The following is a 12148-nucleotide window of genomic DNA, read 5'->3' on the forward strand; positions in this document are numbered from 1 at the left end:
TATAGCTCCAGTTACAGGTTTGCTTGCATGTTTGGCGTGGGGTGAGAAAGCTTCCGACATATCCTAATCACCTCGATGCGGATGACTGATATAACACAGAAAATCGAGTCCGAAGAGTGAAGACGCTTAGCGTTAAGGTCTTCGTGATGAGAATTTCTGTTCACGTAGAGTCTGCCACAGCATACTGATAAGATTGTTGATGTGGAACTACACACACCATGTTCGTCAGGCTCTGGCCAGTAAGCTACATCCGTTCACAGCCATGGCCTGAAGACGTAAGAGAGAATACTGCGACATCATTCCAATTAATCTAAAGTGTTATGATGCAATTTTGGAGGAGGCAGTTCTACAGTGTGAAATTTGCAACGAGTGAACTAATGTTACAGGGTATAACACAGTTCGTATTACTGTTATCGGAATATCAGAGCGACCAGGAGAAGCAGTGTATGCACTGGTCTCACCTTGGTCTGAATGTTGGCGTAGGGATACACTCTAAGAAATCACGGCAGCTGACGCCACATGCCATAGTTCAGAGCAGCGTTCTGCAACATAAAAAGCCAAAACAGATGTTGATCTCCAATCAGAAACCTCGAAGTAAAGTTATAATCAACCGACATATGCATCTTTTTCGCGGGGATCGAAAATATATCTCTTTTAGAACGAAAAATAAACTCGAAATGTTTAGTTTTTTGGTATCGTACTTGGTTTTCCGCTGATAGCTAACACGGGTGACGAGCTGAATCAATAGAAGACTACAATCAGTTTGAAAGAGTTTTTTTTTTTTATTATTTGAGTTACGTACGAACGTTGTAGGCAACGTGTTCCTCAACAAATTATCAATTAATCTTTATTATACTTTTAGCTTTGACTCTATTATTCATATGTCAAAGCGATGCTTGGGAATCACTCTGGGGATTCGATCCGTGGACGGCCGTTTGGAACAAATGTTAATGGAGTCATGCTGGGGCGGGGCTAGGCGAGCCAGATTGCTGTGTCCGTATCCCTGTGTCCGGTGGATCTTACACCAAGTAAAAATAAAGTAAGCGGTAGAAGATGTGACTTGTTCATAGCTTTCGACTTCTCTGGTGATGTCGCATTAACTCATTCGTTTATATATCTAAGTAACATTTTACTTTCGGTATGAAAATAATTAAAGCTATCTAGTTAGACAAATTCATAATTTTGATGTGAACTTTTCTCACTCATATGAATGACTGACAGCGGGTTGCCAAACACGTTTGGCATGGACGGCGAAATCTCATATTTTGATGTTTGATTAACCAAGGGGAAAAGTAGGTTATGGTATCAGTCAATGAAGATCAGTGCAGGTGCCGCTGATTCTGGTCGGCTGTCGTTGGTCGACGCATCGATCGTAGTCCTTGTGTGGTAGGGTGTATATTTGGCACGTTATTTATAGTCCCACTAGTACTAGAGTGTATTTTTGAACTGACTCTGTATGTTGTAGTGAGGAGCGACGCAAGCGGAGGCGGAGATCCGAGTAACTAACGTATAGATTATGCGGTGGTGTAGCTCGCTTGTACCAGATCGGTATGTAAACACCATGGATGCCGACGATGAATGTGACAGTTAAGCCAAGACACACACACACACACACAGCACACAGTTCGTCCAGCATAAGTGAGTGATCTACCACGATTGCTTTCTTTACACTTTATTGTCAAATATGTGTATTATTAAGAATGAGCAATATTAAGCAGGTGGACAGAGAGAGTATCATTTTGGTGACATCTGAGTTACTAAGGTGACAAGAAGATTGTGGATCCAGAAACTAAACGGAGTCATACATGAAGAATTTCAAAAAGCTGAACATCTAAGATGCACACATTCATTATCTACATTGAATCAAACTGGATCCATGAGTACTAGAATCAATATATTACGTGCGTATTTGAAGGACACTTATCATGTGCTAGAGACATGATGTGATGATGTTCAGGAATATACAACCGAATAATTTTCTGTCAGAAATAAAATTAATCTGTCTGCCGACGGAGCACAAAATAAGTAAATAAGCTACTTGGGATGCTGTGGTCTATGTCTGCTAAGGGAAGGCGTAAGAAGCGGCATTCTAGGTCTTCTAATCCCACTTGGCGCCACCTAGGAAGGGTATGTGCCTCCGGCGTGGCATCACGCGCGCCAAGTATTAAGGACGATTCGATGATAAAGCAGAGAAGGAGAGCAACAATAAAAGATAAGTTAGGGTGAGGTTTCTGTACACTACCTTTGGAACATCGGCAGTTCAAGTGCGTATAGTACTATTCTGTGGTACAGTTTTGGCATTGTGAGTCGCGTTTCTCTGGGCGATTCAAGCGGTTGCTGGCGTAAATTTTTTGAGTGGAAGATACAATGACAAACACAGTATTTTTTTCATCACATTAGATATAACATGATATAATATACAATTCCAAAGAAAGTAGTAACGTAGCAGACAAGTATAACATTGACAACGATCATTATCACACACCATTCGCCTTCAGTGATTTTAGCTATCACACATCTAACATGTGGCCAGTTGAATCTCAAAGTCACCACGTCTTTGCGTCTGTTTTGGCGGCGCTTGTGGTAGCGTCGCACCCAGTGCCACGTGGACGCTGGGTATACCGCTTTCGTAAAGCATCATCATACTGGAGTTTCTCTCTACGAAGTAGCTCGTCTCGTGTTGGCAAGATCAAGTTAACTGAGAGAACTGAAATTAGTAGCAAGCACATATATGCATACACCGTAATAGAAAATATCAACTTATAAAGATTGTAACTAGCTAGTGGGGATTCTGAAAGTTCTTTTTTCTCATGACGGCTCATAATGTTTCAAGGTGAAATTAGAAAGTTAAATGAATATGATTTTGTTGCATGATCGTTTGTGCTTGATTATTTATCGGGAAATATTTAAGCTTAAATATCGAAAAATTGCCAATACAGTTTTTTGTATTACTACATCGTGCCAGGGACTACTAACATGACTTTTAGTTACACCTCTGCTGAGGTGAGACAGGGTTTAGCATTTAACGCCTTGATTTACACCACACCTATTTACTTTTTATTACAGGACAAACAAGATAAAAAGGAAAATTGAAAAAAGAAGAAAAGACAAAAACGAATAAGCAAGAAAAGAGATGAAAGAATAGAAGAAGGAAAACAAAACCTTCTACAATGTACCCTGATTATATTTCGGTCGAGGTCTGACTGCTTGTCGTGCTGCAATGACAGCATAGGAATGAACACTAGTGCCAAAGGTCACCAACGTTTGCGAGTATCCACGATGTCTGAGAACGTCATACCCGTGGTCATTCCATGACGGTTGTAGTGTCGGGTAGATGCCACTGCCACTCAGATTGAAGAGGTCGAGTACCGGCTTACTGCCCTCGCTTTTTCTCTGGTGTCCTCATCACGTCATTATCATCATCATATCATATCATCATCATCATCATCATCATCATCATCATCATCATCATATCATTTTCATCATCAAATCATATCATCATCATTAGTAGCAGAGTAGGAGGGACTGGATTAGGCCCGATGTCAATTGGGTAAAAAAGATTTATTATGACAATTAGATGTGGCGACTGGAGAAGATCGTGCTACCTAGGATGTACAGCGAGAGATCAGGTGTGTCAGATGAGTCGTGAGAGATTAGGTGAGGTTACATGTCATCAAGAGAGTCACGTGACGTCATATGAGTCTGGAAAGGTAATGTGGTTAGATGCAGAGCTATGAGAGATCATGTGACGTTAGATACGAGTGAGAGATGACGTATTCACCAGGTCCTGACAGGACCGGAAGTAAGAAGCACGAGCCTGCTTGACTGGCTTCAGGAGCTGTTTCGTCGTTCGGTGGTAAGCAGATCTGCGGCATGCATTTCAGACAGGAGTAGCTACATCTCAGTTTTCATAGAGCAAGTTTTTTTTTTTTTTAATGAGGCCTGTTTGACACTTACTCTAGGGTTGTGAAGCCAATTAAACAACAAAAGTAAGACATATGGTAAGAAGACTATTACTTTAAAGTAAACAAATAGTATATACTATACTGCTTTGTAGGTTGTAAGACTGAGGGATGTCGGGGACTTGACGACAAAAATGAAAACCACCAATGATTTAAAAAAAAGTATACATAAACTTAATATATATTACAATATAACACATGGGTCTAGAAATAGTGGACAGAGAGTGAAAATAAAGGGGAATCTAGTAAACTCTACTTATAGAACAACTTATACAACATCAGTTATATACTAAACTGATATAAAGAAACTAAAACTTGTCCACACATGTACAGACTGTAAACATTCAATATAAAATACATAGCCACTGTAGATGAGATGCACAGAGGACAAATAACCTTTTTCAGATTTTTTCCTTTTTTATGGTTCAAAAGAATCATATTTGCGTGTAATAGTTCCAACAGAAATAGCATTTTCATCATCACTTAACATCACTTAGCAATGAAGTCAACTGTATAGAACAGAATATTCTGAACTTTCGTTTTACTTCTGACTTTGAGTGTCTGTTTAATCTCGTTTGCTATAAGAATAAAATTATTAATTCCACTGGAATCCAAGGGTATGGGATGCTCGGCCATCCAGCGTCCGCAGGCGAACTGGTAGAAGTTGTCGCATGGATCCACACTGGTGTTGATGCTTTTGGCAATTTAGGCAGCTGTTGAAAGTTGACAAAATGACCAAACAAGTTTGAAAATGAAGTACTTTTCTCTACATTCCGTCGTGTGGCTTTGACAGAGACATTATTTTTCCTCTTTTTATTTATTGTTAACTAAGTGGCTTAAGCGCGAGAAGCGTTCTGTGTTAACATTTTCAGTTAATACAGATTTGTGTTTTTGAGAAGAGAGTGTATGGCCAAAAGACAGAAGAACAAAATATTTGATTAATAATCTCTTTATCCACAAACATGATTGTGCTCTCGTATATTCTAAAAATGGATAAGTTCTTAAGCAATCCCACTTATGAAATAAAGTATTTATGTTCATTCATTGAACTGTTTTAACTCTACCCAGACATAGTTACCTGATTCCAGACAATCGAACGTTTGGCAGACATTTTCTGACGGAACGAAAGTGGAAATGATCTCAGTCGAGCCTGAAATTGTCGAAGTCATCTAACTGACAAATCCTCACAAGCAGGAATATTTAACAATTAATTATTTACCATAGATGTTGACTGAATCACACACACACACACACACGTACGTGTGTAGACACACTCTAATATACATTATTTACACATATGTTTAAAAGCAGTCTCAAAAAATGCTTATAGATAAATTAAATCTCGGTCTAAAATACTTCTTTCGATTTCTGATGTTTCATTTCCGTTGAATAGCCAACTTCTGTTGTACATATTTTTCTGAAACTTTTTAAATTTAATGATGCATGACAGACCGAGAGACAGACAGACAGACAGACAGACAGAGAGACAGACAGACAGAAAGAAGAGATTCCAAGGTCTGCAAAATATGGAACTTACCGTTCTTTTCATCGTATTTGACGCAAAAGGCGATGAAAAGTCCGAAGAAGATAACCAACAAGATAAAAAGAATGATGATGATTACGACGAGGACCTTCTTTGTTGGTTTTAGGCGTTCTTTCGATGAAAACCTGCCCAAAGAAAGTAGAGATAACAGCATCTGACCCGTTATTTGACAAACATTTTCCTTCTAACGGTTCGTTAAAAACGTCTGACAGCTACAAACATACTGATGTGAACGCACCTGCGTAAGTGTGTGTGCTTATTTATTCTTAATTAATGCTTAATTCTTCTTGCTCTTTTGTTTTCTTCCACATCATCACCAGTTACTCTAAAGTATTGTTGTATATATATAATACGAGCGATGTCGAGTAAACCAGACGTTGTCCAGATACATATCGCCAGCTCCAATGCCATAAGTTATTCTTGTTGTTGTGGGTATTGCGACCTGCCTCCGTATAGCAGTGGCCAGAGAGAGCCAAGTACAGCTGTGGCAGATGGAGCTTGAGGATGACGGTTCGACAGAAACCAAACATTCGTTGGCTTGTCACACCTGGTTAGTGGGTTCTATCAATGGGAGAGATTAGTCTTTCTTCTCTATCCCCACCTGTAGGCAGGGGGAGGGATAGTCACTGGTAGGAAGGGTTGTGTAATTTCTTCTGTTTGCGGGTTGTTTTTTTTCTGCGAAGAACACGGGTTGGGGGTTGTGAGCCGTATCGCGAGGTGGGGTGGGATAGGTGTTTTATGTCGAGCCAGCAACTAAGGGTATATGACGGCAAGGCAGCCTGCCCTGAAAGCAGATAACACACACAGAGAAAGAATAGCGTGTCCCGGATATGCACTGAACCAAGGACAGCCAATCCTCTGTATTATCCACCTCACTTTTGCACCACCGACACAGTGACTGACATGTGAACGTTGTACACTTCATTCCCAGGCAGTATAATGCTAATGTGAATGCCAAGGTTTCCGGGGTTAGTGTTGGCGAGAAACGTCGGAATGTTGTAACTGAGAAATGTTATAACAAACAATAGTACAATGATTTCTTTACCAGGGAGGTTTCGTCTCTTAGTCTACACATAAACATAAGCACGCACGCATACACGCAGAATGAGAGAGAGTAGGGACTCATCTAAGTGTAACAACAGACTTTTATCTGAACACTTTCTCCTCATGCACATAGCAAATAAATTGAGTAGAATCTCAAAAAAGCTCTCATCCAAATGTGGTATTATGATAGAGAGCAAAATACAGCTTAACTAATCATGATTTAGGGTGTTGAAAAAAAAGAAGTAAAAACACATCTCAACTACATTAGAAAAAATATTCTATAAAATCCACAGCTTTGGGGGAACGCTGTCAGTCGTAAATCGCCTCACAAGAAAAACTATTCGATTTCAAAGGATCCCAATAAAGCCAACTCACCATACTTCATCTGGGTAAAGTCCATCTCTGCTGTCTGTGATACTTAGCTGTTCAATGTCCCCCATGGTGACTATTTCAAGTGATCTGAAGGCAGGGAAACCTTGTGTCTCACGCAGACATAAAATATTTCTTGTCGAAGCAGAGCGCGTTGCCACCCGAATCCAGCGCGACTTGACCTGGCATTCGTGTTGGTGGCGTGGGGTATATATCAAGGTGAGATTGCGACACTGTTACTCGAGAGTCTGCTTTCGTTTCGTGGTCTTGATATAGATACTGATTGTATTATTGAAATGCTGTGTGTGTGTGTGTGTTTTTGGATAGGTAGGCAGATAACTCAACATGGATGTTTGAAGCAACTACATTTCCGTCTTGCGTGTGAGCTGAATGGACTATCGACATTTGTAAGAAAAGCTATATGCATTAATATTGTCACTCAAAATCGGAAAACATCAATTTAGAAGTATGCATAAAAATCGAACTCACAGAAATAGAAGCAAGGAGCATGAAGATTTGCATTTATGTAAGTATACAATCTATCAGGCTGCATATATCTGGTCTAGCATCCCATCACCACGTGAAGCAAGTCACGTGTCAATATTTTGGGAGGGTTTTCATTAGCGTAAAGTGATTAAAACCACCAGTTATAAATCTGAAAGTGTCTGACAATGCCTGTGGTAAGTGTGTGCTCTCTCCGCCAGGTTTTCCAAGTTACAAGTTGTATAAGTTTGCAATTTGAAAAGGATATCTAGAGTTAACCTTTTTAGTAATTGTTCGAGATTGAACGTGTGTGGAATCCACTGGAGCATCGTTAAAGAGAAATAAATTACTTTAAAAGTTAATATTGAATTTTAATAGATAACTTATTTTATCATCATCATTATTAGACAAGTTAAAAAGTTGTTGAGTTATATAAGCGCTACCTCACCATCAAAGACAGGGTCAATGTGCTGTATAAAAAAATAAAAAAATAAATAAAATAATAAAAACACTCACAGCTGGTCTCAAAAACAAAGAATTTGTAAGTCCTTTTAGTTTAACTACTATTTATTAGAAGAGAGGATAAATGCATATACACAACCTACAGCCTCGTCGGGCCAAGAAACTTTTCTTGATCTGGTCATTACAAACTTATTGATATCTAATGAGCCTTTATAGTTTACTTATTATCACACACCAATTGCACAACGGCTTTTTTGTATATACGTGACTGGATATATAAACGAATATTTGCAATATTTTCAGCATCAAACAGATTTGATGTTTTAAACATGCAGCTACCTATTCATACATAGAGAAGATTATAGTTTTGGGTAATATTTTGAAAACAAAGATGTAAGATCGATCCTGATTTCCATACTACAATCAAAATTAAAAGATAACTTGACACGACAAGTCCTCCATGAACTTTCACCTCTGTTGATAGACTGTAACCTTATTCTACCAGACCTCGCACTTGTGCTTGGGATTCATGGGTTTTCCCACTGGACAGTTGAAGACTCGACCGAAATCCTTGTTCTGAATAGACCCTATAACCCTGAAAGAGAAGAATAATACATCGCCAAGTATGATAATCCAAATAATGAGAAGGCAGGCAAAAAAGTCACCTGTGCCTAACTCTAGTTTCTTTTGTTCACAAACTAAGAGAAAAAACATTTCATTGGAATATTTGATAATTATAGTTAAATATAGTAACTTCCTGGATGTGTATTAAGAATTCGTCTTTCTTCAACACTTATCGTATAATTTTATTAAGTATTAATCTTACTTTTTATTTGAATTAAATATATACAGGACTAAAACAAAGCAGATTTGGTTGTTCTATATACAACTCAAGAAACAGAACGCTCAAATGTCCAGTCTTATGGTTATGAAATGTATACTAGATATCAGTATGTCTGGTTATAAAAGTCTGATAATAAATGTAGTTCCACTTACCTGAAGTTATTCGGGCTGTGGTTAGTCATCATTACTACTTTACGGAGCTCTGGTCCATAGAACACCAGGCCTGCAAAAATAAATTTTCCAGTCAGTAAATATAAGCACAGGATTCAACTTTACTAGAGTGACCCATCATACGTGGTTTGTAATGGCTATCTAAGCCATGGCTATGCATGGATGATTTTACGACTTCATTATATTTTTGCCTCAGTTACTCAACCTACTTTTGTTTTGTTGTCAACTTACATGTAGTGCCCCGGGGTAGACCGGTGTGTACGGCAGTGTCGGGTACTTGTCAACAACGTTTACAGCAATCTCTCAGGCCACCAGCTTCCGAGATCTCTTCTTCTGTTCAAAGGACAGTTACACTACTTGCCAAAAGTCAGTTACAAAATGTGAGCCAATAATCGCATTCACTTTGGGAGATTCGAGCCGTTAAACATCAACGGCATCAAAACGTTGACGTCACGTGAGACCACGAGTACGAGTAATTACATTGACTCACAGCTCTCCTCTTGTAGCAGGTAGGCTAGTAACGTGATGAAGCAAGTCTAATTAGTTAAAAATAACTCGAGGTGATTTACGTTTTTTGATCGTTTGAATACAAGTCGACTGTTCCTTCAAGACAACCAAAAGAAGCAGGAAAATGAAGCCTCAAAAATAAGAGAAAAAGACAGAGGTGTTGGAGTGCAATAGATTACTGATGGGTTCAATGACAGGAGGTCTGGTTCTTGACATCAAAGGTACAGTTTGTAAGGTTTGTGTAGTTTGTTACGCCTTCTCAAGCAAGGACTTTGATGGGGATGAGGTTGTAGTTTGCTAAACGTGTGTAAACACAAAGACAGCGAAATTGTTGTGACTAATGAGCAAGACGCACACACACACGCATAGAGGATAATGTTGTAGAAGGACACACAGACATTCAAGACTGTTATTGTTATAACTTTATTGTTCCTTTATGAATTCCAACACTCGTAATCAGCAAAGCGCTCCCATACCAGTTCCTGCACAAATATACACATGCACAAACACACAGAACGCAAGGAGGGAGAGACAGAAACAGAAAAGAAGAGTCGTACGAAGTTCACATTCATTTTCCATAATTGTCAATGCGACTGTCTTAAACTATCCTCCATTTTAGTTTGATTTGAATTTAAGATTAAAATATTTCTTGATTGAGTAATTTCATCGTGTTATAAATGGAAAACTGATGATTAAATAAGCAGCTACGAATTAAAACAATAACAAAAACAAATTAAACTCAGTGAAAAAAATGAAGCAGGCTACTTTGAGTTTCTAAACTCATCTGTGTATTGCTGATGATTGTTAGTGCCTTAAACATGTTTTACGAAAGAATCAATCCCATTATATTTGCAGTTACCATAGCCACGTGGTATAGCTATCAACTTCTGTAAATGTTGGACAGGAGCAACACTTGAAGAATACAGGCAAAAAATATCATCCTTATTTCACTGTATGGAGGATAACTATTGAGTCGATGTCACGATTTTGAGACTAAAATATTTGAAGTAGCTGAGTTAGATTTTGTGCACATAAAGATGTCATGGGTAGCTTCTTTGGTAATATGGGTACATGAAAGTAGTGAGATGAACTACAGAAATGCGTAGCACAACTGTCAAAGAAGAGTCTTTGGGTTAGGTTTCCAGTATTTTGTAGTTTCCCGGCCGTGAGTAGTGTCCTTTCTACCAGACCTGACATTTATGCTGGGGATTCATGGGTTTTCCTACAGAACAGTTGAAGACTCGCCCAAAGTCATCGCTATTCTGAATTGCTCCCATCACCCTGCAAGATAACATGTTAAACGATCAGCACAAACATCTTCATGTTTAGCACACACACACACACACATGAAGAGTTCTCCTACTTGGTGTAAAGCCCTGTTACATCAATGGAATGAGACCAACTGAGAACGACTAACCATTAAAGACGCTGGAAATTTTCCCTCAAATAACAAGAGAATGAGAGATTTACAACTAGACTAAAATACCATTACGGGCATGAAAGTTGTGCTAACTTTCATCTAAATCGGGATAAAAAGTAAAGTAGAAAAGTAGAAAAATTATTTATAGCTCTGCGTTCAAGCTGAATATCACACCTAAATAAATTCAGGCTATAGAATTACCAAAATTCAAACATTTTTGGAGTAATAAAAGGAAAGCTACAAAAACTTCACCTGTAGTCATTTGGGGTGTGCACCTCCGACAGCAGCCAAGTTGTCAGAGCGGATGGTCTAACCAAGCTACACCAGGACTGGAAACAGAGAAACAGTAATCACTTTAAAATAAAGGTTTGGTTGTGTATAAGAGCTACTAATAAAGAATAGAAAGATATTTTACCTTACATAAAGTTAGCATTTCCACTAACCTTTACCGGGAACATCTATAAATACGTTTATAAAACAACGGAATAATAGTAATGACAATAAAATTCTTTTATACGAATATCCTGACCTGTGCAAAGCCGATGAAGAAGAGTTGGTTCTGCGAGTACGGTAGTGTCGGGTACTTGTCCTCTTCTTGTCCTCTCTCCTTGATAACACTGCGATATGCCTGAATGGTCACAACAAAGAACTATTTGGGATACGTGGGAACCTATAGATTTTGGCAAACAGTCGCGCTTGCACCACACTGACCATAATGGCGGTTTCTATCGTGCTTGGCAAATACAACAACAGGATTGACAATTGCACTTCATTTCTTCAGGCATGCGATTTGATGGCTGAGATTCATCAACTAGTCCGTGCGCTTCGAACATCATCAGTTGGTAAGCTATATGGATGTCCGTTTTCATGTAGCTTAAGACATGTAACAACTGTTCAGAGGTGTGTGAGTGAAAGAGAGAGAGAGGTTTTCTCGAGCCGAGAGGAAATGAGTGGCCGAAGGAGGCATTTATACTAAGTCATTCAATGCTGTATATCCCTTTACCATGTGTTTTATAGTCTAGTTTCACAGCTTCCACTATGTTTTTTTCTAGTCTTTATCTTGTATAATCATGTGATTATTATTTTACAGTCTTCTCTACGTATTTCAAGAGTTCTGAGTCACGTGGATGCTGAAAAATCTAAAATATACCCTTAAGAACGACCTACCCTAAATGCTTGTCGTATTCCGCCGCAGTCGGCGATGTTTTCTCCTAAAGTAAGCTTTCCATTCACCTGCACATAGAATAGTACAGCAACAGATATGCGCATGTTTACATGACTACACACAAACATTTTACATTCTTCAGTTTAGCATAATCCTCCACTGTACTCTTATTGTCATTG

At 38.8% G+C, this 12148-nt stretch overlaps 1 protein-coding gene and 1 long non-coding RNA gene across 3 annotated transcripts in view; both read right to left on the reverse strand.

The window, feature by feature from the left end:
* Nucleotides 1-12148, reverse strand: part of LOC112557897 (endothelin-converting enzyme 2-like) — a 51154-nt gene that overhangs the window by 12671 nt on the left and 26335 nt on the right. Inside the window, exon 18 of one of the 2 annotated variants that reach the window (XM_025228029.1) lies at nt 11972-12037. The exons of the other annotated variant lie outside the window; for it this stretch is intronic. Within the exon in view, the coding sequence (XP_025083814.1) occupies nt 11972-12037 (66 nt within the window). The remainder of the gene's footprint in view (nt 1-11971; nt 12038-12148) is intronic. 2 annotated transcript variants of the gene reach the window in all.
* On the reverse strand, nt 4520-5616 carry LOC112557905. Its single transcript, XR_003098013.1, has 3 exons — nt 5500-5616; nt 5041-5112; nt 4520-4675 (listed from the first exon to the last, which is right to left on the reverse strand). It is a non-coding gene; the product is annotated as an uncharacterized LOC112557905 (long non-coding RNA).

The sequence above is a fragment of the Pomacea canaliculata genome, linkage group LG2 (assembly GCF_003073045.1).
Source record: "Pomacea canaliculata isolate SZHN2017 linkage group LG2, ASM307304v1, whole genome shotgun sequence".
NCBI classification, from domain to species: Eukaryota; Metazoa; Mollusca; class Gastropoda; order Architaenioglossa; family Ampullariidae; genus Pomacea; species Pomacea canaliculata.